The sequence below is a fragment of the Thunnus thynnus genome, chromosome 14 (assembly GCF_963924715.1).
Source record: "Thunnus thynnus chromosome 14, fThuThy2.1, whole genome shotgun sequence".
In the NCBI taxonomy this organism is placed as follows: Eukaryota; Metazoa; Chordata; class Actinopteri; order Scombriformes; family Scombridae; genus Thunnus; species Thunnus thynnus.
This window is the reverse complement of record NC_089530.1, coordinates 28,915,395-28,942,587: the sequence shown is the minus strand read 5'-3', so window position 1 is coordinate 28,942,587 and position 27,193 is coordinate 28,915,395. Positions and strand designations below refer to the sequence as shown.

Below are 27,193 nucleotides of genomic sequence, written 5' to 3'. Positions count from 1 at the left end.
ATTATCAGATGTGGTTCTTTTTTAAAATGTTGATCTGGTTTCAAAAACCTTCTTTTGTATTCATGCATTCACTGTGTTGTGTGTGTGTGTGTGTGTGTGTGTGTAGATCAGTAAGTGTTAACTGAGCGTGTTTGATCCGATCTGAATGAAGAACCTGTTGCATCTCATCAACGCTCTCGCCAGGGAGAGGCGGAGCTTCTGTGTAAAAGAGACGGGATGAAAGTGTCTCTGCACATATGTGTGTGTGTGTGTGTGTGTGTGTGTGTGTGTGTGTGTGTGTGTGTTGTGTCGTGTCATAAAAAACACAACCTGTCGCTAACTGTATGAGGTCAGTTCTTCTGAGACAAACCGTCCTTGGTGTTTTCTCTCTTTTGTTGCAGCGCACAAAAGAGAAAATAAAACAATGACATGAAAACAGTAGAATATTGTGTGTGTGTGTGTGTGTGTGTGTGTGTGTGTGTGTGTGTTTGTGTGTGTGCCGCTGCCAGGACTTTGATTTTGTTCAGATTTTTCCTCGGGGTCTCATTTTTTTTGGAAACAGATTCATTTTGAATGGCAGATTAACCGTCTTCCTGCTGTCCCTGAACGCATCGCTGCTGCTGTGTGTGTGTGTGTGTGTGTGTGTGTGTGTGTGTGTGTGTGTGTGTGTGTGTGTGTGTGTGTGTGTTGTGTCGTGTCGTGTCATAACTCCTCTGAAAACACAACCTGTTGCTAACTGTATGAGGTCAGTTCTTCTGAGACAAACTATCCTTTGTGTTTTCTCTCTTATGTTGCAGCGCACAAGAGAGAAAATTAAACAATGACATGGAAACAGTAGAAGTGTGTGTGTGTGTGTGTGTGTGTGTGTGTGTGTGTGTGTGTGTGTGTGTGTGTGCCGCTGCCAGGACTTTGATTTTGTTCAGATTTTTCCTCGGGGTCTCATTTCTTTTGGAAACAGATTCATTTTGAACGGCAGATTAATCGTCTTCCTGCTGTCCCTGAACGCATCGCTGCTAGTGTGTGTGTGTGTGTGCGTGTGTGTGTGTGTGTGTGTGTGTGTGTGTGTGTGTGTGTGTGTGTGTGTGTGTGTGTGTGTGTGTGTGTGTGTGTGTGGAGTGTTTGCTGCTGTCAGGAGCGGCTGTTGTGCATCTGTTGATTTCTTCTTCTTCTTCTCTTCCTCCACCTCTCATCCCTCCTCCTCCTCTCTTCTTCTCCTCCTCCTCTCCCTCCTGTCTGTTCTCCTTGTTCTCTTTTCTTTCCCGCTCTCTCTGAATATCTTTCCTTAATTTCTTTTTCCCACTTTTCCCTCCGTTCATGTCTCTCCCATCTTATCCGCATTTCAATTTCCTGTCCTTTCCCTCTCTTATCCCTCCTTTCCTGCTCTCCTTCCCTCCTTTCATCCTCTTTTATTTTTCACTTTCTTGTCCCTCCTCTCATCCTCTCCTCCCGTTCTTCCTTTCCTTCTCGGTCCTTCCTAACCTCTAACCCCTTTTTCTTGTTTGTTTTTTTATCCTCACCTTTCTTCGTTCCCTCTCTCTTTTGTTTTTATCCTGTAATTTCCATGTTCAGCTCCCTCCTCCTCTAAATCCCTCCCTTCTCTCCTCTTCATGTCCTCCTCTCGTCGCACTTGAGACTCTTCATGCAGAGACTTGAAACGTGTCTGAAACATCAAAGGACCAGATTGTGATTAATCACAGTGAACATTTAATAAATGTGATGTTGAATAGATTCACTTTAGTTACGATCGTCTGTCAACATCTGATAACACAGAGTGAATTTATTTGTCGCAGACTGTAGCTGCTGTTTTTTACCTTGGCGTTTATTTCAGATATTTTTCAGGAAAGTATTAAAAGATAATTACACATGAGCACAAGTTTTCCATTCTTGCCTCTTTTGTATCAGCAATAAATTGTAAAATAAAGTGTTGTTGAACTCTGAGCCACAGTGTCTTAAAAGGTATCTTAGTTTTAAATGTAGCTTCAGTCGCTACTTTTTGAAGGAGCTTTTATTTATATTATTAGCAGGTTTAATACATCAGTATTATTAATATTATATTAGCACAGATATATTACAGTAGTTAATATGTTGGCAGAGATGTAAACATGGCTTTTTATTTGAAGCAGTGTGTTTTAAAAGCTGCATTTCTGTATATTTGATTGGACTTTTTTATGCAAATATAATATATGTATCTTATTTTTTGTTTATTTGTTTATTTGGATCTCTTAAAGAAAGTCCACACACTCAATTATACTCAATCATACATAGTAAAATACACAGTATTTGCACATTAACACCAGCGTTTCCCCTCCAACAGGACTAAATATGTTTATTTATCTTATTTATCTCATTTATGTGCACATGTTACTGTAAGTGCAATAAAAGCTTTGTGAGTAAAAAGCCAATAAGAGTAATTTACTAATGTAATCCACACAAAGGAAGGACAGATGACGACCTGAAAATGGGGAGTATTAGTCTTCCATTAAGGCGGAGAGAAGGGAGTCTGCAGTCGAGAGAGGCTGGCGACGGAGCGGAGAGTTACTGTTATGATATGATAGATATGTTAGCAGTATGTCTGTGAATGTGTTTACAGCTTAGACTGTTTATCAGTAAATAAATGCAACAACTCCTCGAGGCCTGAGCCAAGATCCTCTGTCTCGCTTATCATCTGCTGATTAAAGCAGGTTAGCGTTAGTGTGTTAGCCTAACCTGACCAGGCTCATTTAAGGTGGACTGACCTTTGAGGTGGAGCAGCTGATCTCCTAAACAGAGAACGGAGGAACGTCTGGCTGCTGAGTCTCTCCTCCCAGTATTCTGCTACAAACATCAACCTGTGAAGCATTTCTCACTGCGTTTGTTTGACATAGTTCTATACAAATACATTTGAAATGTTTAAAAAGCAAGTTTGAGGAATCCACGCCAAAAATGTTAGTTTATGTTATGTGTGTACAGAACATATAAAATAACGTCCAAAGATATTGTTATCAGGCTCCAGATGACATAACGCCTCTGTCAGCTGTAAGTGATTTACCTGCTCAGTCATCAACGTTTACTGACGCAACAGAGAAATATAAGTAGTAATCCTTCCTCTCTGTCTGTTGTGGTGATGATGTTGTGGTGATGATGTCATCTCCCCGCGTCAGGGTTTTGGACGAGGAGCCAAGCAGCCGTTTCCGTCTCTGGGCACCTTCATCTCCACGCTGAACCAGAGGAGGGACGCAGGAGGACGGGCCTTCGCTGGCGGCATAACGGGCACCCTGAGCAGCACCTTCGGGCTCAGACACGGTGAGTTCATGTCCAGGAAGTTTTGGGTCCGTCAGGTGGACATCAGACTGCAAAATACAATCATATATATTCAATATTCGGCCCTAAATTTTCCAAAATTTTCATCAAAAAAGAAACAAATTCTGCCTCTGATGTGAGATAATTTGACTTTAATCCACTAACAGATCAAGTTAATAAATCTTAGTGGCAGAATTTTATGCTTGTTCCAAGAAAATTAGATTTTAGGATGTAAAGTTGCAATCTGAAGCACACAAAATAAACAAAATATATACTTACAGTGTATTTTCTTGTTTTGGTAAACTCTCCTTATGATTGTGTTTTTGGACAGAAGGTGAAGTTAATTTGATTGGCAGCACGATTACGACGGACAGACGCAAATTCAGCCAAAATGTCACAAGTTGAAAATGTTTTAATTTGAAAGATCTGCACACATCCTGTCCTGAGGTTTTATTTATCTACTTCTTAATGTACAGAAAGTCCAGTTAGCTGAACTCCTCCAGACACAATCAAAGCATCTTTTGCGTCGCTAGCTTAAAGCTAATTGGCTGTTTGGGGTGAATAAACACAGACGTGAGGTTAAATTTTACTTTATTTTCTATATTACCACACATTAATTGTAAATAAGTGCATAGGGAGGCTCTGGTTCCTGGAGCTCCAGTCATAATTTATACTGGTTTTATTTGCAGGTTCATGGTCTTCTAGGTGTGCAGGTGCAATGATTTTTCTGCTTATTAGCGGTTGGATTATGTGTCCCTTTAATAACAAACCTCATCGCTGTCATACAGGCAGATTTTTTATTTCCATTTGATGAAAATAAACCACCAACATATGAGGTGACTTTTACAAAGAAAAACCCTTTTTTATTAACACTGGAGCTTTTTCCCCTTTAAATCTAGTATGTGGAAGTAGAGGAACAGTCCTTCAGTCAGGACTCTCTCACATCCTTCTATCAGTTTTTTTATCAGTCTCCATCTCAGTCACTTTCAAAGCTCTGTCGCTCTTTGTTCTCTGGGAGTCACTGCGCGCTCTCTGTCTCGGCTCGGATGTAATGATGTGTTACTTCCTCTGTTTACAGTACGCTTGACGTATGGCTCAGACTCTTTGTTTATGTTCAGTTGCTAGCGGCGACGTCGGAGCATCGACTCCTGAATTCTCCTGAAGAGAAAAGAAAAAAAAGAAAAGAAAGAACAAGAAAAGCTGTTCATGTTTTTTATCCACTTGATGACTTTGCATTTTCAAATTTCTCAGTATGCAGAAAATCATAGGATCACACTTCTAATTAGATAGTTGCAGGAATTTTTATGGGGCAATTCAGGCCTCAGCTGACTCATAGTCAAGCTTCTTTTTTTTTTTTTCTTCCATTTTCATTTCACTTCAATAGTTTCAAGTAGATTTAAGAGCTGAAATGAATTAGTTTCATGCTTAAATCAATGAGTTTAATGGAGGAAATCACTCCAACATGACAAATTACTGCAGTTTTGTTCCGTCAAATTAAGTTTTTAGGAAAATAAAAGCATTTAACTGTCACTCTGACAGAGAAAAAGGAAGATGACAAACATGGCGGTATTGTTTATTTCCTCGTCAGCGTCTTGACATTAAAAGGTTTCTTCCTCGCCTTTTTCTTTGACATTAAAGGCGAGGTTATTTCTGACTGCCGTGAGAACGCAGACCCAGCGGAGTGCTCACCAGCCCGCTTTGTCACCACGGCTACCGATGCCAGAATAATTATGCAAACCTCCGCCCCAAATGAAAACCATATGAAAGTGAAAACATTCAACACACACACACACACACACAAGATAGTGTAGCATTCCTCGGGTCCGTTACAGTCGCCTGGCCTGCTGGATAATCACCACAATTTGCTATTTCATCTGTAAAGTATTACAGGAGGTTTGTATTTCCTTTTAATATTGTCAAATATGGTTTTTGTGTGCTGAGGCTGAGCCGAGCAGAGATCCATCTGAGTTTTATTTCAGGGGTGAAAAAACACTGACACCTTTTCTAGAAACACTGGCATGAAAGTTCAGCTTGTTGTGGAAAAGATTCAAAAAGTCAATTGATCTCAGCAGGAAACTGGGGAAGTGCAGCAGGAAACGGCGACAGCGAAGGGAACGGCATGGAGTAAAAGCACATAATGGTCGTATTATTATCATATCTGGTTATTGTCTCGTTCCTAAAAGGTTTCTCTCAAGTTTAAAGTTCATCTACTGTCATATTTTTATGTTGCTAAAGATCAGTTTGTTAGAAAGCTGGTCTCTTATTTCGTTTAGGACATTCTAAAATTTGAAATAAACTAAAAAAATCAATGAAATCAGTTTTTAAAAGTTCCATAAAAGCTGAGAAATGTTTAAGAAACGTTCAAATCGCAAACATCAGCCTTATGATGGATTTACAGACAATAAACTGAACTATGTAAGTATGTTATACAGATGTTATGTCAGAATAAAACCAAACCATTATAAACAGTATCTGCACCAATCAGGTCAAGTTGCATTCAAGTAAAACTGTCAGAATACACATGAATAAATATGTTGCACGTCCTCGTTGACCAACGTGTGTCGGCTTATCTGCTGCTGTTTTTTATCATTTAATAAATATGTAATTATTGAAATAAACAGCAGACTTTTTAATGGACGTTCATCTTCAGTCTCAACCAATCTCCTTGTTTGGTTTCCTGCAGTAGTGGATGAAACTACCAGGTTTAACATCTCATCTTTAGTCTGTTTATTCAACTTTAAAAAGAACAATTAACATGAATAAATGGACGACACTGGAGGAAGATGACACGGTTGTCTTCTTCGCCCTTCAAAAGACATCAAAGAGTGATGACAAAAGAAGAAGAAGAGAGAAGGAGGAGGAGGACGAGGTCTCGAAGGTGACTCTTCTGATTAAAGGGCGTCATGACGACGGAGGTTTGTTGCTGTCAGGACTAAATTGGGTGACGCACAAGCTGACAGTGCAGGGTGATTAAGAAGCAGAGGAGGTGGAGAGAGAGATGGAAGGATGAGAGTTGAGAGTGTTGTCTTGTCCTCCTTCCTGCTCTGATCAGCTGTTCTTTTATTGTTCGTCCATTTTCAATCTACTTCCATCAACTAAACATCTAATAAACACATCTCTTGACCAAGTTGCCATGGAAATATGCAGGATGTTGGTGTCTCCTCCTGTAGCATCAACATCAAAGCTACATTTTTTACTTTGAACAGCATTTTGATCCACAACAAGGATCGTAATGCTGTTTTCAGAGTAAAAGCTGTAAAAAGCCGCTGTTCTCCACCTGCTCAGCAGACACAGTTAGCTGTAGACTAGCTGGTGAACATAGTGGAGCATTTAGCAGCTAAAGAGCCAGATATTTCCCTCAGGAGTTGGTAGAGAGTTAAAAACAGAGCTAAAAGAGAGTGAATATTGGACTTACATTCACCAGGTGGACAGAAACACGACTCCACATGAATGATAATGTTGCTCCGTAACTGCTGGATGTGGAAATAAACAGCTGTAAACTTAAAAGGTGATGATACCATATAACAGTGTTGTGTTCACATGGAGTTTCCTGAACAGATCCCTGCTTCTTTGAACTCTTTTTTTATTTTTTATTTTAATAACTCTATGACCTCACCTGCAGCGCCACCTTCAGGGCGAACGTTTCATCTCCAGCTCCTCTGCTGTTTAAAAGAGAGCAGCAGTGTAATTTATCCGTCTGTACTCGTGTCCTCTTTTATCTTCTGCTTTTGCAATCTGTCCACGCCTACAGAATGAGCTCCCATAATGCACCTGGACAGGCCCGGCGGTGACTATTGTTACCGTGGAGACAGAGACAATAGGAGGCTAATTATAAACAGAATGGATGGACGGATGGTCAGAAGTGTGGGAGGACGGGTGACTGTGTGTGTGTGTGTGTGTGTGTGTGTGTTTTTTACATTGTAGGGAATCGTAGTCACGTAGTGCAGCCTGTCCTCTGTGATTACACACAGATCACGGTTAATAGCTATCGTTTATGCATTTATGTGGTTGGTGTGTGTGTGTGTGTGTGTGTGTGTGTGTGTGTGTGTGTGTGTGTGTGTGTGTGTGTGTGCGTGTCAGTCTCACTTTTTCTCTTTTCATTCTTTCTCCTGCTCTATTTCTTACATGTTTCTAAACAGGAACAAACTCTCATTTGAATCTCTTTTAAGCTGCAGATCTGCTGTCGGTCGGGTACAAAGTTATGCTCCATTTGTCAGAAATTTGATGTTTTTATCAAAGTGCTGACTACTTTTGGCTGATTTAATAAATCCTTTTTTTCATTCTCCTTAAATGTGGTGCATCTGAAACATGAAGTACAGCAAAAAAAATGGCAGCAAGTCGACTAGAAATAATGTCGAGTCAAACTTCTTCTGGTCTTGTGTGTGTGAGAGCTGATGTAGCTCAGAAAGCTGTGATAATGCAGCTAGTTAAGAAAGTTTGAACAGGGTGTCACGCTGTAGTCTGAATCCAAACATGTGGAAAATGTGTTTTTCTTCTTGTTACTTCACTGTGATGTTTGAGCTTCACTGTGAGAGCAGAATCTGACACTAGAAGCCTGTTTTCACATCGTCATCTGCTGGAAATGGAAAGTTTCTCTGCGCTTATATTAAAGTTTAAGAGTTGGGACTATCAGCATGATTGGTGACATCACGGCTAGTTTGCAGCCAATCACGATCCAGTATGCAGGTTGCACATATAGGATGTGAAAACTTGAAGCCTCCAGCGCACTTCCACGGAGAATCGACTTGTTTTTTCTTTTTTCTGTAGTAAAGACATCTTGTGTCTGTTATGGAGTTTTCCATCTTTGTTTTGGGGAAAGCAGAAACCTCTCTGATGGAGGGTAAATCAGCGTCGCCATGGTCACCAAGGTCGGAGGAGGCTTTCCTAGACGACACAGATAGATGGACACGTCGATTCTATTGACACAGTCAGACATTCAAACCAAAACTGCCGTGCAACGTGAAATAAACTGTAAAATAAAAATGCAGTTCCTTGTTTAGAAACTAGTGAACCAATCAGACTAATTTTTCATATTTTAGGCTGATAAAGACTCAGACCTTCAGGAGGCAGAACGGAAAGAAACAGCATCCGAGTCGCAGATGACTTCCATGTTCGATGTTTCAGTTCTCTGCTTGGCCGAGTACTTCAATAAACCTTCTCAGCTTTAAGACATCAAAGGCTCGTGTGCTCTTCCACAACAGTGTCCAGGATTCTTTTAATGAGGGAGGAGGAGGAGATATTTAACAGAAATAAGACAGAACATGATTTCTGTTTAGGTTAATAATGAATATTTAACCAGAATAACCATCAACACTTAATAAACAGACTTCATGTGTATTATCATGATTCTGATGTCTTCATTTGACTCCATATCTGCATATTTTTATCCTGTGTGAGAGCTGCTGTAGCTCAGAACCGTCTCATAGTCCAGACGGTGATGATGACAGAGATGATAAACTGAATAGATCATATCCAGCACCATATTTATATCCAGATTTATCATGAACATGTATTCATTGTGTTGAATGTATTTTAACCATTTACACCAGTCGACAGCATTAAAAGTTGACAGATGATCACAGATAGTCTGGAGACTATCAAGAACTGCTGTGATTGGTCAGGAGGTTGATTGATGAGGCTCGAGCAGTTCTCACTTCTGCTCTACAGGAACATTTAATAGATGGTTTCTGTCTTTATGTCACCAACATGTTTCAGCCTGGCGCCTCTATCAGAGTGATTTACTGAAAAAAATACACAGGCTGTATGTACTCAACAGAAGTTACCCAATGAGAGCTAGAATTATGAATTTCCAGCCCCTGAAGGATGTTGCGCAACAAAATGAAACATAAACAGTAAAAAATATCTCACAAAATACCGTCACAAAAATAAGGATAGAATTAAAAACCAGGCTGAAGGTTTAAAACTGTTATTACAGTCAAAAACAACAAAACTGTTCTTAGATAATCATAAAAATGACTCTAATTCTAACATCTTTATTAATTCCTCCTCTGAGATTGTAATTGTCTTTACACACCAAGTCCATTTTTTTCGTATGCGTTTTTTTTAATCCGTCATCCGACAAAAATCATCACTCACAGAAACCCTGCCCACTGAGTCCGATGTGTTTTATTACTATATGCGTTGTGAAAATTCGCAATATGAGGTAAAATGGAGTCATCAAGCAGTGAGGATGATTTTGTGGTCCAAGAAAGAACCACACAGTAAAGAGGAGATGACCGATTTCCACGATCCAACTGATCCTGAACCTGATCACAGGTGATCGACTGGACCGGCAGATATTCAGGGTTTAGCCTCAAAACGCTGCAACATACAGACAAGATGATGATCAATAGTCGTCCTGTGATCAGTCTGTGTATAACTTCTCTGCTAGAACTGATAGTATCAGTGTTTCCAGGCTGTGTTGTTTGCGTGTATGGTGGCTCTGAGTGGTCAAACAACTCTGTAAAAGCTTTTGACGGATGCAAAAAAACCACAGAAAATCGAACCTGCTCCGAAAACTTTAATGACGGGCGAAACTTTCGGAATCTCTTGGTGTGTAAACGTGATCGACACAACGTGACAATTTCAGATGAAAAAAACAGACTTGGTGTGCAAAGACCTTAAATCCAGAAAGCCTCTCTCTTTTCATTTCCTAAAAGAATGGACGTCACCCATCTGGGTCCCTAATTGATTGTATCAGAACCAATAAAAAGTCCATCAATTCATTTTCATTTCTCCTCTTTTTGATGGAGTTCCTGTTTCTGTATGTGTCGCTCAGGGAGAGAGCTGCCTCCAATATGCAGCGACGTTCGTCAGAAGCAGCGACTCTCCATTGACACTCTACCTCCAGAGGTCAAAGCTCCGTTCCCCTCCGACCCCATCATCCCCCTGCGCACCAAGACCACCAAGGAGTTCCAGTGAGTAACCCCCAAAACCCAAACTCAACTCACCTTTTTGAAGCTCCAAACACACATTAAAACAAATGAGTTGTTTGTGTTTGTGTTTCCAGGGAGGACATAGAGCGCGCCGTCCAATCGGGTGACTGGAGGGAGGTCCGAGAGTTTTACCTGACCACCTTCGACTCCTTCATAGAAATCAACGCTGCCTTCAAGGTAGAACACACGAACAGACGCACAAGCAGAGTCTGGCTCTCAGCAGAATGCCTGTTGTGAGACAACTGTTTTTAGATGCTGTTAAAATTTCACCAGACGCCATAACTGTTTTACGATGGGAAAGCATTTCCATTCTCTGCTGTTTCCCTTCTCATGCTCTCTCTCTCCCCCCCTTTTCCTTTTCTTTCCTCGTATTCCTCCTTTCCTTCTCTTCCCCAGCGAGAGGCGAACGGATCGTTTAACACCATAGACGACTCAGGAGTCAACGCCAAGTTCGTCAACGCCGTTTACGACGCGCTGCTCAGCACAGTAAGCATACAGACTCTTTTACATAACAAGGTCAAGCCTACAAACACATAGAAGAAGATGCTCCTATCTCATCATCAAACTTCTTCTTCTGTACATTTATTGGCTGTTGGGTGCAGTTCCTCTTTACGGATGCCTTTATGGTATATTTCCAAGTGGGAGATTTGAACCACCGACACCAAACCAATGGATATATCATGACATTAAAGCTATAATATGTAATTGTTCCACATTAAAATGTCTAAAAACAACTAGACCTATGTTATATATGTTGTTGAGTTGTGTACTTACATTATCCCAAATGTTTCCAACAATTTTCAAACTCTGTCATTTAATCAAAGTAACGGACCGTTTCATTTGGTCGCCTGTCGATGGCGTCATACCTCCTCTACCAAAGAGTAAACACGCACAAGATGCATACGGCGGCGCTGTGTTTGTCCGCTACAATGGCGTCTACCAAAGAGTAACTTACACTCATACAAGATAATACATCGGCGTTGTGGTTGTTCCACACAAACTGTTATAAATGGACTTTTATTCAGTTTTAAGCCACATTTTCATGATAAATTTAGGTGGTTTTTAACTATATCTTTTAGCCGGAAGAAGGATTTTAGTCACTGGACGTCTGGATCTTAAGTTATCAGAGAAATAAACTGGACAAACGTTAGCAGCAGCTCGGCTAACAGCCCCTCCAGGAAGTCCGGTGGTCACCAAACATCGTCGGAGAAATATTGATTTTTTTTTTAGGTGAAACAACTTTAACTAGTATTTTAATCTGTGTGTACGTTTGTTTCTGGAGAGGAGGAGACCTCTGCGGATAGCGTCTGAATCTAAAGAAATAAACCCAACAAGTGTTAGCAGCAGCAACAACCAAGACAACAACTCCCATGATCCCTTGCTACTTCACTCCGTCTTTTGTTATTGTTTTGATTGAGAGACCCCCTAGCTGCTGAAATTACATATTGTGCGTTTAAGTGTGTAACTGAGCCTCAGTATAAGTTTAGCTCCAGATACTCTCCGACTGACTCGATAAGCTGCCAGTTGATGCAAATAAACAAGAATCCAAGAACAAACTGTAACTGTATATTTTTTCCCCACAGCTGCTTCAGACCTTTGTGGGTCTCTGATGTTCAGGAATGTTCCTCTGATCTTTTGGTTCTGTCTGTCTTGAACACTGAAAATGTTTTGCTGTGTGTGTGTTTTAGCCTCAGGACATCCAGAAGTCAGTGCTGAAAGGGATCATCAACAGCCTGCTGAGAGAGTGGAAAGGGTGAGAACACCTGACGATTTGATCGACTTTCATTTTTATTGAATCTATACATTAGTTTGTTTTCTCTGGTGTGAATGTGTGTGTTCAGATCTGCCTAAACAACCAAATAATGAAGATTTACACCCTAAAAGAAAGTCTGACAGGTTAAGAAATGAGAGTTTAGTTTAGTTTAAATTCTTCTACCATGTATGACCAAAACGATATGTAGCAAACATCCAGTTATTGACATTATGATGATATAACAGCTGAAGGTTTTGAGTGTGTGTTTTCTGTTTTCAGGCCTCGAACTAAAGACGACCTGCGAGCTTATTTCATCCTGGTTCAGGTGAGACTGGCTAATCATACGCTAGCGAGTAATTCTGGGTTTAATGAGCTGCTCCTCTCAGCGCTCTCACATTCAGAGTTCTGTGGAGTTTGGACAGAAGCACAACTTTCATGTTATTCTTTCCCAAACTGGGTCTTCTGTGTGTTTTATAATTAATTTCAGACTAGTGCTTTTTAGGGCTGAATAGCTTCCACATTCACACACACACACACACACAGACTACTCTCATCAGGTGGAACGACTGCCGACCGTGATTAACCCAAACGTCTCCGCTTTCGCTGTCGGTGTGAATTCGGTTCCAAATCTCTTACTGCAGTAATTGTGGCAGCGTTTTGAGAGCATAACCCATAATTCCACCGCTGGATCGGCCTATATAGCGTCTTATATATATATATAATGTCCTTTTGCTGTTTTGTGAAATCTGTCGGCTCGGTCACAACCATAGATTCAGTATGTGTGTTTTATGTGACAGTTTTGATCGATAACAACCATTTTTTTAAAATCTTTCTTTCCAATCATTTTTCATTTCTGGACAGAAAGTAACTCTCCCTGTCTTTGTATCCTCCTCTCCGTTTCTGTCTTTTTCTGTTTGTGGTTTTTTTTTTTTTTTTCTTTGATCCTTCTTTTGATCCTATTTTTGATCTCTCTCTCTCTCTCTCTCTCTATCTCTGTCTTTCTCTCTCTCTCTCTCTCTCTCTCTCTCTCCAGTCTAATTTCCATATATGGTTGTGGGAATTAGAATCAGATAAAGACAGGAATCTACAGTAGTTCCACTGTGGTTCTACGCTCCATCAGCACACACACACACAAGCCAAACGTCTGATTTTTGTCCCATTTGACTTTGAGGACTCGCTTCGTTTTCCAGCTCTCAGGAGAACACACACACACACACACACACACACACACACACATACTGGGAATGGGTGAGGTCATGTTGGAGTTGAGGACTGCTGGTTTCCTGTCTGATGACGACTCTCCCTCCTTTATAAGCTCTGCTTAGCTTACACGTTCAACTCTTCTCTTTCTCTTCCTTCTTCTTCATCTCTGTTAAAAACGCTGTAAAGACTAAATGACGCTCTTTGGGATTATCTCACTCATTATGTAATTTGGTTTTTTTTTGTTTGTTTTATTGCATCCAAACATCAGTCTTAACAACACAGAACCTTATGTTCTCGAAGTCAACATGAGTCATGTTCTTAAGGAGAAAATAGAGGAGTAACCACAAAAAACAGCCGTTTAAATCCAGAGTTGAATCTCACTTTCTTTTTTTTTTTTTTAAAGACAGATTCTCTTCCCCGTGATCCCGTAGTTGTAAACCAGATGAACATTATTTGACAAGCTCATGACCCTCACTGTGTCCCAGTTGTTTCATACTTACTGGTAATTCTAACTGTGAGTGTTGAGTATGTTGCGTGTCACATGGGGGGGGGGGGGACTGACAAATTGAGTTTATTTGAAACTTTGGGTTTTATTCTCATAGTTTTGTCCGTTTCTACCCTGACGGGGCATTTTGTTGCTGTTCTCCACTGATTTCTCTTCACAATAAATTTGTCTTAACATGGAGGTTTGTTTCCAACCACGTCTGCTTGTGTTTCTCGACCTGTCAGACTTCTTTTTAAGAGGTCGATATACTCTGTCTGACGTGCTTGTTGGATAGCTTGATCAATCGCTTCGAATCCCCCGAACCAGCCAAACTTTTCTTTCTTCAGATTAAGGACTGCTGTGAAGGGTCATTTTTATAACTTTCCAAACCCGACGAGCTGATATTCAACCCGACGTCACGCAGCGATTTCAAACCCGTGTTGTCTAATCCGATTGAATTCAGACTCTGGATCGTTTTCCTCCTTGGCACGTTTAATTTGGACGCATCTGACATCTGACCAATCATCATCAGCTCTGACTGAAAGAACCGCACCGAGACCCTTTTGAGGAAGTGGTCACAGCGGTCGGGTCACAAATTAATTCTGGATCAGTTTGATTGTGGTGGGAACGTGATCCGACCTCCATCTGACAGACTACAAGGCTACAAGTTTGAGCTAAACGGTTCCCGTTAGCAGTTGCTATCACCTAGCAACAACGTACAATGTTTCTCTGTTTAGCATCTTCAGGTTAAGCTAACCCATTGTTGCTAACTTTTGAGCTAACTCCTTTCACTTTTCCAGCAGTTGGGGAAACAACAGCCGTAACTTTTCTTTGTCTTGACAAGCTGCAGCATTTATTAACTGACACGCTGTAGTCTGTACTGTACAATTACTGCCAGACTAACGACTTCCTGCTAACCTTTTCCTCTCCACTCGCATCCACCGTCACTTTTCTGCCGCTCACTCTCTCACCAGCTACGCGCACACACATTACGCACTGCCCTGTTCCTTAAAAGGAGTCACGCTACCAGGAGTTTCCTGGGCAACGACACAAAGGTTAACTTACGTTTTGGAACAGCGCTGCACAGAGGCTCCCAAACACTATTTATTTCTGATTTTATGGATATTTGGTGGTTTTTTTGACCTGGTGGGGGGGGGGGGGGTCTCGTTGGTCTTGCAGCCTGCCAGGCCTGTACAATTATAGGGGAAACACTGACGTATGTTCCTCGTACTTCCTCCTTTATGTTCACACTCCCAACCAACAACATGAAAGAACATTCTCACCTTTTAGTAGCTTATAGCTTTTAGTGATGCATTTTGGTTCACTGCATACAGGAGAAAACACAGAAACTTTACCAACTCATCCACTGATTCTGACCTGACGAGATGAACCACAGGTTTGAAGACACCCTTAATGGTTACAATGTGTTCCCAGATCTCTGCCTTTAACTTAGTGCGTAAAATGTCATTATTACTGATATAAATTATGCTAAAATCTACAAAAGTATAATACAAGTTGTAATGTACTGGTATTATCTTTTTAAATGCTTTTGCCAGCATGCAGACTGAAAAACCCTGGAGTGTCGTTGGACGCCTTTTGTCCCGCAACAGATATGGAGAACCTAAATTTAGTTCAGTTCAGCAGCTGGATCTTCTGAAGTCAGATGTTTCTAAACCAAATATGTGACTGATTAGCTTTGTCACTAACTTTGTCTAGAACCCCCAGTATTCGAGCACCAGCACCTACGTGATCTACGCTCACCTTCTGAGGCAGATCGCAGCTCTGTCTGAGGCCGACCACCACTTCCTGGTCCACTGGCTCAAAAAGTAAGTCTGACTGTGTGTGATGTGTTTGTTTGCACACAAAGTTGCCACCACTTTATTATCTGTTTTTTCTACCTGTCTTTACAAGCTGTGTTTCCACCAAATTCTACTGAAACATGTGTCACATAAATGAAAAAGTGAATCAATTCCTTTCACAGCAGTGTTAAAACAAAGGCGTATTTCTTCATCCTCACTTGTGTATTGTTGTTGTATTGTCTTTTCGCTGTTTTTTTCCCCCCCTCGTCCGAACCAGATCCAAGTAATAGAGCTTGTTGGATGCTGAACAGATTGAAAAGCCCTCTGAGAGAAATGTGTGATTTGGGAGCTGTAAATAAGTTTTGGATGTGTGGGCCAGTGGGTCTTGTCATGTCATCATTGCAGCAGAGTTAGCAGGTGATCGATTGTGAGACGGGAATGTAAATTTTAAGTATTTCCATCTTTGGGAAATGCTTTTTGCTCTGGCTGGCTTTCGTTACGCAAATCTCACACACGGCTCTGTGATTTAATGACTATTTTCCTTTCCTTGTCATTTGGTACAAACCTCCTGATTCTGGCAAAGTTGCAGCAGTTGCAGTCATTTTAAGCAACCGGCTTTGTTTTTATTCCGGATCCTCATATTCCCTCTCAAACCTGCTGACTATATACTTTATTACTATAGTATTGTCCAACCGCAAATCATTAATTAAAAGGATATGAAATACAAATCTAATCACGCTGTGTCCTTCTTTTGCTTGAAAACTAAAACAAAAAACAACTTTTTAAAAATGTTTTTCATGGAACAACTACTGTTCATAATGTCACATCACAGATAAAAGGTGATACATAGAGGAACGGCAGCCAATAGAGGCGTTTTCCAAAGACATTTTCCACATCCAGCCTAGTGAACAAACAACTTCTTGCAATTTGTGTGAGGTTTTTTTTTATTCATATCGCTGTTAAATCTTTTTTAAATTGTCATACACAGCCTTCCAAGCATTGACACAGCTGATGTAGTCGGGCAGCTTCTGTCTGAACAAGGAGCCCTGAAGGATGATTTACAAGCGAACTGCTTCAAATTACAAGTTCGGTTTAGTTCCGCTCAAATCCAAAAAACCCATTTCTCCATCCAACACTGCTATTTTTCTTCTCTCTTTAAGTGCAAGCGTCTATTTTTGTGCATATGTATATTTCAGGATATGTGCAGTTTATGCAGTCCTGACTCCTGCCAAGTCGCTGATGCTAACCAATATTAACTTTTATGTGTGTGTGTGTGTGTGTGTGTGTGTGTGTGTGTGTGTGTGTGTGTGTCAGGCTCTCGGCGAGGCGTTTCAGGCAGCTGGTAGAGCGCCTCCTGCAGTTCATCTCCACTCGTCTTTTTCCTGCAGAACCGGACGAACTTCCTCCTCTGACAAAGTGCTCCTGGTGGATTCCCTCCGCTACCAAAGTGCTCGGCCTGTTCAGTGAGTATCACACACACACACACACACACACACACACACACTCTTAGGCTCTCCTTATCGGCACTTCCTCCTCCTTTTCCTCCTCAGTCACTGATCTGGGTTGTTAGGTTTAACCCTCAGCTGATGACCATAGAAGACATCCGTGCAAAACCTCTTTCCACCATCACAAAAACATCCCTAAACTCCACCTTCTCTTCACTTTATCTCCTCAAAACTGGACCAATGCAACACGCTCTTCTCATGGATCCCTGGCAGGAGCATCCAGAAGCTCTGGTACATTCAGAGCGGTGCCGCCAGGATCCTGATGAGAGTGTGAAAACATTCTGTTTTCATTGCACTGGTTCCCTGTCTCCTTCAGGGTTGACTACAAAGTCCCGCTACTCACATACAAATCCATCATCATGGACATGCGCCTCCCTAACTTACAGGAACCGATCACACCACAAACCTCCACCCACACCTTCAGGTCTGCCAGCAGCTCGCTCCTCTGGGCCCCCGCTACTAGGCTCGGCGCCATGGGGGGATTGAGCCTCGCGGATCAGCCTTCCCTAACCAATCTTGAGGGCGGCACAGACCCCTACGCTCGCGGATTTATTGTATGTAGCGAATAAACCGTCGGCTTTCCTCCTCTCTTTCTCTCTCCTCAGATGCAGCCAACAGCGTCTCCTCTCCTCCCATCATGCCTTTCACCGACTTCTACAACATCACTCTGGAGCACATAGATTTCATGGAGGAGTACAGGACCTGGCAGAGTTACGGCAACTCAAACAGGTCAGATGTTTCTCTTGTTTCTCTCTGTAGATCCAGTTAATCAAGCTGACTGACTTTCTCCCATCATGACTCATCCTGTGACTAAAAGTTCTCAGCCTTAAAAAAAAAATCCCCGTCTGACCATTTCAAAAAAGTCTCATATTAGGTTTTTTTTTTCTTTTCTGAGCTGTTAACTTCTATAGTTAAATCTTTAAACTGTGCAACAACATTAGACCCTGCATGTAAAGATAGCAGAGCGGGGAAAAGAACCAGACGTTCCTGACAGAGCCGAAACACGACGCAGACGCTTCACTGTGGACATAACACTCCACCTCTACCGGTCCCTGCAGGCTTTATCGCTTTTTAAATTATGTCGAGCAGATATATCAGATGTAAGATAAGATTAGAGAGGCTGCTTTCAGTAATTGTAAACGTTTCCATGCGTGTGAATATTGTGGGACGTTTACAGACTGTAGTTGTAAATGAGGCTCTGCAGGGGAAACAGCTTCTGAAGTCATTTTTCTTCGACTGATGGAGTTCAGGATTTATCAGGAGGACGGCTGCTTTACTCCAGACAATATCGCCGTATGAACCTGGACTGTGTGTGTGTGTGTAACAGCTGACCGAACACAGAACATTAATTACCTTTAGATGCTGACTGATGCTGTCAGCATGTCTGGAGATTTAACTCAAATTTTCTCACCGTCAACTTAAATAATGTTCCCGCAGCTACGTCTGCGAGTAGCGAGTTCTCCCGGAGAAAACCGTCTTGGGTTTTTCCTGCTAATAAGATGACAGATGTGACGACACATAACGCTAGCTTTAACCAAGAGTGATGTTAGCCGCTTCTGAAGATTCCTGGAAGTCAGACCAGGAGTATTATCTCCTCTCGAGCAGGAATAGATGGAGAGAAGTAACGTTCCCACTGCTGCAGTTTATCAAGAGCTGTGGAAACACTTTCAGAAGCCGTGACGTCTGCTTCACGCTGCGTCACGGCTTGTTAACGTCTGATAAAAGAAACGGGTCCAGAGTTTAGTTTACAGTTCAAACAGGAATCAGCTCTGAAAGTCCCTGGCTAGTGTGACGGGGGGATTCTGCTCATCTGGAGCGTGCAGAACCTGCTCTAGTGAATATATTTAAAAATAAACTTGAAACATATTTTCTAACTGATTAATAAATACCTTCTTCTCATCCTCCCACAGGTTCTCTTTCTGTCAATTTCCCTTCATCCTGTCGACAGTGGTGAAGAAAGCCATTATCCAGAAAGACTCGGAGCAGCAGATGATCAGTCAGGCCAGGGTGAGATACACACACTTTAATAATTTAAATAATACCCTAACATAACCTCAACCTAAACCTACAGCCCTCTGAAGAAGTGAGGAGCAGATAAAAAAAAGTCCTCACTTTCTAAAAATGTCTCTTTGTCCTAAGAAAGACATAGAAAGCAGGTGGAGAAGGGATGCTTAGAAATGTTTGTCTGCTGACTTTATTGTGTGTGTTTGTGTTTGACAGCAAAGTCTGGTCAGTAAGGTTTCTCGCAGGCAGAGAGTGGACATGAACCTTCTGTTCCTCAACATTAAAGTACGACGAGCACAACTCCTCAGCGACTCACTGGATGAGGTTAGTACACAGACGTTAAAAACTGGGGCTGTTTCCTGTCTGAAAATACTGAGATACTTAAAGTCAGGGGTTGTTTTGTTGAGTTATGTTCAAGGTTCCAGTGTGGTGATTGTTCAGGGCCAAATCTAATTTGTTTGAAAGGTTTTCTGTTATTTATATACCTTTATGATTTGAGGTGAACGTATGTAGAAATGCTGCCTGCAAGTCAAAGGTCAGGGCTTCAACCTGTTTTTTTTCTATCTTGCCGACAAGCTGATGTCGGCTCGGTGGACATGCCCACAAGCAGCTGTTGCTAAGGTTGTTGCTAAGGTTTTTCCGTATGTTGTTTGCGTTGTCCGCTCTCATATTTCGGATCGGATTTCAGCTTGAACATGTACGGATGGATTTGAGAAGTTTCCATTTCAAGTAAAGGACGAGAACAAGTAGTGAAATCCTGCTACTGTAGTTTGTTTCATGGTTTGTTGATGTAGCTTCCTGAAGCTGACCAATCAGAACAGAGTGGGCTCATCAGGAGGCGGGTCTTAAAGAGACAGGAGCTAAAACGGCCTGTTTCAGACAGGCTGAACTGAGGAGCTGCATAAAGGGCCAGTAGAAGATAAATAAAGGATTTTTTAAACTTTAAATAATGCAAAGATATTCCAGTAGAGCCCCAGATTAAAAATATAGACCTGGAAATGTGCAGAATATGTCTCCTTTAATAAGATTATTATCAAAAGTCACATACAGGAGTTTAATTATGAGGTTGTAATCAGTAAACAAAGATAATGAAAAAATAAGAGATGTCTCGGAAACTGGAATTTATTGCGGATGTGATGACAGGAGAAAAATATATTTTTGAAAATATGTTTTGTAATGTGGAAAAAATATGCGAGTTTGTGGTGAGAGAGAGAGAGAAGCTTTTATCCTCTAATGTTAAATGCTTATTCTGAACTAAACCCAACTATAAATCTTAACATGAATCCTCGAATCTAAATACGTTTCTTAAATAAGTGAGGTTCAACCCAAATGTCTTTTAATCTTGGAGACAGGCCCGTGTGGTTCTGAGCTCGGTCTGCAGACGTTTAGGAAAACATGAACCCAACAAACAGCATTCATACTTATTTCTGAGGTTGTACAACAACAGCTGTGTTTACTTGCAAATTGTGTGACAGTGAATTAATTATACATGATAGAGAGTTAGTCTAATCTGTTGTCTTTGGTTCTTCCTCTTCCTCCCGAAGTTGACAAGGAAGCGGTGCGACCTGAAGAAGAAGCTGAGGGTGACGTTTGTCGGGGAGGCGGGCCTGGACATGGGCGGCCTGACGAAGGAGTGGTTCCTGCTGCTGGTGCGACAGATCTTCCACACGGACTACGGTGAGACAAACTTCCCAGAAAAGTCTGGGATGTCAGTTTTAGCGTTGGCGGTCATACCGGGAGGTCATTCTTACTCAACTATGAACTATATCCATGAAACAGGCTTCATCAAGTGTGAATAAAGATAACAGAGAAGACAATCCCGTTTGATGCAAACTCAATGGAAAGTCGAGCCGTTTTTTATTGAAATCAAGTGGAAAGAAAATCAGATTTTTATTGGATAAAAAATGGAAAGTACATTTTTATTAGTTGGAGGTCTCAGCGGACGAGCGCTATGAGTTTTCAGGTCGGTGAAAACTGCAGCAGGAATAAGTGTCGGATGGCTGGGAAAAGTGGTCAGTGTTGGTTTTGGAAAGTCAGCAGCAAACTCATTTGAGACCGGAGCTAGTTCTTATTATGACTCTCTTCTTCTCTTCAGTCTGTTTCTCTTTTTAGTTTACTCTCCCGTCTTTACTGGCTGCCTGACTCTAATTATCTCCACATCTCATTGTCTCTGTTTGGCGCTTTGTTTGTGTTTCCTTGTCTCTTTCATTTCCCTTCTTCCTCTGTTTTTTTTTTTTATTTTCTTCAGTTCTTCTCCTTCAGCTGCCACATGCTGAATTAATACGCCACCAGAAATCTACCTCACAGTCTTCAAAAGGTGGCTCTAAAAAGTTCCAGTCTCACTCCTCCGTGGCGGACGGCTAAACACTCGTACTTGTGAAGGAGTGAATTTAATTTATTTACTGCATATGTATTGTGAAACATACCTAACATAGAGGTGCTTAAAGAATGTTTTTAGAAATTTCTTCCTTTGTTTGACTATGACTTTCATTAAAATCCAGTGAAACTACTGTGAAGTTGACCATAGCTCCCATTCTCTAAGAAGGAGCAAGCTAAAAACTTTGAGTACCGTATTTCCTCCAGACAAAAACAGGCCGGGTATAAAACAAGGGTGGATAAACTCCTGGTGCCTGTTATATAATGTTAATGACAGTTAAACATAAGTAGTAGTTACCTGGATGTGACTCCAGTTTTATGAGTACATGTGTAGCCATCTAGTCGACAATCACAGAGAGGGGAGGGAGACGGAGGAGATAATGGTGCATATTTTAATGATAATGACGGCAGCAACACTACATGAGCGTGTGTAACCACGGTAACCAGGGTAACCAGGGTAACTAAGTTGGAAAACATAGATCCATGAACGTGCTACCTGCATGCTGCAGCTAAGTGGTGCAAAACGTTCCAGGCAGAACTTCAGTGCTAGAATTATTGTTCTGCACGTAACAAAAATTTAATGGAAGCAGATCAGAAAACAAGGAGGTTTTGTACTAAAACACGAGCAAATATACTTATCAAACAGAGAATTAGAAATAAAGATCTCTCTCTAATATAAGCCTGCTTCCAGTAAAGGCCTGATACCACTATTAGAGGAAATATTCTTCATTAACTTCTAACAAAGTAACTTCTTAGTTTCACTCCACTTGTTAAGTGAATATTGAACTAAAGTGTTAAATGCTGTAGAACAGTTGCCAACAATGTGAAATGTTGTAAATGTGCTATGTTTCTGTGAGCCTACAGAGATATTATAGTGGGAATATGAGCGTATATCTGGTGGCGCTTGCGTTGACGCTGTGCAGTCGTGCACAGATGGAAGTCCTGCTCACTTTGTTAACTGTAAACCCAGATTACCGTGTTGCTGTTGTAGTTCACACGTCCAAAGGAACAAGCCGCGTGTTGTTCAGCAGATCATTTCTAATATTGTTTATTGATTGGCTTGACTTTTTGTTTGTCTTACAGCATGTTACATGTTTGTAACTTATTTACTGTATGTTCAATGTGGTCACATATACTTTATGGCTACTTAACTCATTTAACCCTTTCCACCCAATGGAAGCACTTTGTGTCAATACGCAGATTCAGCAATAAGTCGGACTGTAAATATCTGGAGAAAATATAAATAATATATATATATATATATAAATAAATAAATATAAGTCGATTTAAAAAAGACGCTTTAACTGCAGCTGTTGTCTTACGTTTTGTTTTCTTCAGTGTCTCAGTAATGATAGTTTTCTGTACATTCATGATCACAGTGCAAACAGGAAGTGCAAACAGGAAGTGCTAACAGGAAGTGCAAACAGGAAGTGCTAACAGTTCATTCAGCAGGACTTTTCATGCCGACAATGTAAACAAATGTCGGCTAAATGAACAGGATTCAGGTGTAGCCCACAGCTAACTCACACCGACATTATCCCCCAGAGTATTATGGGTACTGTAGTTCCAAGACTTGGAACCAGATTATCCCCAATAAAACATGTGGACACATGGCAAAAAAAAAGATATATTGCACTTTTTTAAATAAATGCTGTTCTAAAACATGCATAATACAACTCACATGCAAAACGATGGATTTCTGAGTAACCCGACTTATTCTTAAAATAATATATGACATGTAGTGATTCTGCTAAAAGCCTCTTAATAAAATAAAGGGATATAAAAACTGAAAATACGCCACTTAATCAGTATTTGGTATCTTTATTTCCTGAATCTTGCATATTAGCAGAAGAAAAATTGTTTCTTCTCCTGCTGAACAGACTTCAGAGGAGAAATAAGAAAAACACACAAGCATGCCAAGTGTTAATAAATACATGCATTTATATACATTTGTAAATAGATTTCATGCTACAAAGCTGCTCTGGCATCTTTACTTTTCGATCATGCTTCCACTCGCCGACTTTAAAAAGTAGCGAGGGACTTCTGGTGAACATCGGTGGGAATATGGAGCTGATCTATTACACACTTTCTTCCCAGCTGTTGTTTTTCATGGTGCAAATCATATAAAGATCCATCACATCCACACAAACATCAGCCTGTTCTCCCTGCAGCCTTCAGGTAGGAGCTGCAAGACTCTCACATCATCAACCAGCAGACTTTTCCCCCCTCAGGCTATAAGACTGCTAAATACATAACACACACACACACACACACACCTTGACTTTGCTTGATTACATCAAAAGACATAATTTGAGCAACAGTCAGAGGCAGCAGCTAATGTCCATAGAAGGAGTGAATTAGAGTCACGGGGCCTGAGCGACTGGGAGTTTGTGGTTCGGGCATCATTTCAGGAAGTCCAGTATGACTGAAACATTTCTCAAGCTGCACTTTCTCCCTGACCCACTTTTTTTTTTTTTTTTTTTTTTTGATTCAACAAGTGTGTTTCCATCACTGTTGCTCCAATATTTTTCCTTTAACCACAAGCAACATTCTCACATGTGAGTGTAAACTCCTTTTTTTTTTTTTTTTTTTACAATGTTGACATAAAAATTCTAGTTTTCTAGTTCACTACATATGAATTTGCATAAAAATACTGGGATGGAAACCAAGTTTTATGTCCGTCTGTGCATCTGCCTCTCTCTCTCTCTCTCTCTCTCTCTCTCTCTTACTTTCTCTCTCTCTCTCTCTTTTTTTTTTTTTTTGCAGTCGAGTTGTTCTTTCCATCGTCTTTCCATCTTTTCCGCGGTCGTCTGTGTTTTTCGGTGCCAGGGGGACGTCTGCCCAAAGCAACACACTCAATGAAAGCTGTGTTCCCCTCATTAGCGGCGCAGGGAAAGCCCCGACTCTACCTCAAACCCGCACACACACACACACACACACACACACACACACACTCAGCAGCACATAGGCAGGTGTACACACACACACACACATACACACACATACATAGGCTGTTTTATGTGTGAAGCCGTGTCAGTGTCTAGTGTTGGGAGATGTAAGCGGGGTCCAGATGTGTGTCTCCGCTCGGCGAACAGACCGCTGCTGTTCCTCTCAGTTGGAGCTGGAAAAAGCTTCACGATGATTCCGGTCGGAGTTTATTCTGCCGCCGCCGCCACCATGGCGACGACGACGACGTCCCGATCGACTCCTTTTATCTTTCTGTGACGCTCAACAGATATTCAACACCGACTGTGACTTGCTGACGAGGTGTCGGCAGGTGATCCAGACTGTGGAGGAGTGATGTCATTAGTTTCTAATGAAATATTCATCTAATAAATTTAGGCTCAGAATCTGTAATTTCCCTGCAAAGGTTGTTTGATTTCAGTACTTTCTTCCCTTTTTCATGTTTATTTCATTCTTCCATTATTATCTTTTTCTATTTTAGGTATATAACCCCTTATTTGGTTTGTTAATTTGCTTCCTTAGTTCCTCATTTAGTTTCCTTTCCTTCTTTCCTTCCATGTTTTTCTCGTATCGTTTCCCTTTTTTAGATTTAGTTTTTTTTTGTGTTTGTTTATTTTATGTTTGTGGGCATTTTTTATGTTGCTGACGGTCGAGAAATGAGAGGAGAGAGAGAGAGAGAGATGAGGAACAACATGCAAAGGTCCGTGGCCTCGTTTGAGTTTGGCTGGCCTCCTTCTTTCCTCTGTGCTTCTATTGTTTCTGTCTTTCTTATGACCGTATCGATACAGTCCGACCCCAAAAAACAGGATTTTTGTGGCTGTTATTGATTTTGATATTTGAGAGTTTTTAAAAATAATAATAATTTATCTGTCATAACAGAAAAAGGTTCCCTCCATTTATTTTATTTTATTTTATTTTACAATTGCAACCCAGAAATGTGCTGTGCTCAGTTAAAACTAACAAATAAAACTGTCACTACTACTACTTAAATAAAATAACTATACTTATAATATCTTTGGCATCTCTGCGCTTCAATTTCTGGACATTTATTGGCTGACTCATACATCATTATATCTGCAATGAGCTCATACTGGCCAGTTTATTAACTGGTGTGGCTTTATTGTCTGATGGGTTTGATTATTCATGCTGCTCTGCTAACTTTCTTTTTTGTTTGTTTGTTTGTTTGTTTGTTTGTTTGTTTTATCAGGAATGTTCACCTACATGAAGGACTCGCGCTGCCATTGGTTCAGCAGTTGGAAGTGTGACAACTATTCTGAGTTCCAGTTGGTCGGGACTGTATCCTTAAAAGTTTTAAACACATTTTATCTATTTATGTATAATGTGAGAAATCAAACCTGATGATGTCATAATGATGTCATCATCTCAACGTGCTCATGGAGGCTATAAGAGAGCCTGCGTTATGAACTAGAAATGTGGAGTTTGACCCCTAAAAGTCCCGACATCTCGACCCTGTGCTGATTTGATTATCGTTTCTGCACATGCTCAGTAGTGTCTTACACAGAACTACTCTCTGGAGACTGAAAACGTGATGCTGTTATTAGTCTTTGGAGCCGTTTCTAAACAAACTAACGTGACCAAACTCTTCATGATGAAAGAACATGTCACCCAGTGCATAGTTTAATAGATTCTGGACAACAGCAGAGGAATAAATAAGATATATCAGGCTGTAGATTCACACACAACACTTGTTAGTAGGTCAGTTCATCGTCGGTTTGGATCCAAATATGAGATTTATTGACAATATATGAAAAATATAGAAAAAAGCTGCAGCCGCGTCCTTTAACACGTACGATCTTTGACGTTTGTATCGACTGTGCGGTAGAATCAGTCAACTTCGGTTTAGGTTATTTAATCAACATTTTGTTTGTTTGTACATTTCCAGCATTTGAAACGTCTACACAGATAAACCACATCAAGATCTTTTTAATGTTCTTTTTATTCTATTCATTATAATCATAGTTCTTCAGTGGTTTCACTGTTAGTCAGTCTGTCCCCCTGTAGACAAAACTAAAGTGTTTTTGGGGGACTGTAGTATTTGGGTAATGTGCAGACAGCCCCCCCCCCCCCCCCTCCTCCTCCTCCTCTCCCTCTATTTTCAACCACAGAGGAGAAAGAGATACTATAATGCGTGCTTTTAGGCTGTAAATCTGCACACTGAACACATATATATCAAACTAAGAGCAGAATATAAAACAGACGAGGTCTGGAACTGAAACAGTTCTTCAAAACAAGACAGCCTCAGTGATTTCACACCCACATATTCTTACATAACAAATACATAAAAAGAAAAAAAAAAAGAAAGAGCGTTCTCAACTCTTTAGCAGTAGTGCTACAAACAGCAAGTGCTCCAAAAATACAGACATTTTGTCTAGTTAGCTAACAGAGAAAGTGTGTTTATTTGTATTTAACAGTTTTAAATGTTACCAGGACTCCAGCTGTTTATGTTGTGTTCCTGAGTTCTGTTCTTTGTACCTGGAACCAGAGTCCTGCAGCCTTTGGCAACGCTTGAATTAGAATAAAAAACACTGCCAGTATAATATAAACCAGCGGTTTATATGCACATGTAGCATGTGAGGTGTAATATCTATTAATCTGAGGTGTAAATTCCTAATTTGTAATATAAAATACTAATATAAATGTGCACAAACTGTAAAATGCTTTACACCTGATGCCTGCGAGGCTCTTCACAGATCACAGACTTCAGAGAAGCTTTTATCCGTCGTCTCCTTAGAAATTATATTCATATAATTTGTTTTGCCAAGCAAGCAAATGTTATTTCTGCTTTTTTGATTATATTCACAGGCAACTTTTTTTTTTTTTTTTTCCATTGAAGGAAGTGCTTAGTTTTTGTTCTGCACAGAAGTCAGCAGTGGTCGGGGTGGATGGTGGGT

At 40.8% G+C, this 27,193-nt stretch overlaps 1 protein-coding gene across 2 annotated transcripts in view; it reads left to right on the top strand.

Moving 5' to 3' along the window:
* Nucleotides 1-27,193, top strand: part of hectd2 (HECT domain containing 2) — a 60,471-nt gene that overhangs the window by 5,995 nt on the left and 27,283 nt on the right. For both annotated transcript variants that reach the window (XM_067610834.1, XM_067610835.1), the window contains exons 2-14: nt 3,120-3,261; nt 10,037-10,175; nt 10,268-10,370; nt 10,590-10,679; nt 11,882-11,946; nt 12,226-12,271; nt 15,350-15,459; nt 16,747-16,895; nt 17,543-17,666; nt 18,848-18,944; nt 19,158-19,265; nt 20,486-20,618; nt 25,489-25,577. In XM_067610834.1, the coding sequence (XP_067466935.1) occupies nt 3,120-3,261; nt 10,037-10,175; nt 10,268-10,370; nt 10,590-10,679; nt 11,882-11,946; nt 12,226-12,271; nt 15,350-15,459; nt 16,747-16,895; nt 17,543-17,666; nt 18,848-18,944; nt 19,158-19,265; nt 20,486-20,618; nt 25,489-25,577 (1,395 nt within the window). The remainder of the gene's footprint in view (nt 1-3,119; nt 3,262-10,036; nt 10,176-10,267; nt 10,371-10,589; nt 10,680-11,881; nt 11,947-12,225; nt 12,272-15,349; nt 15,460-16,746; nt 16,896-17,542; nt 17,667-18,847; nt 18,945-19,157; nt 19,266-20,485; nt 20,619-25,488; nt 25,578-27,193) is intronic.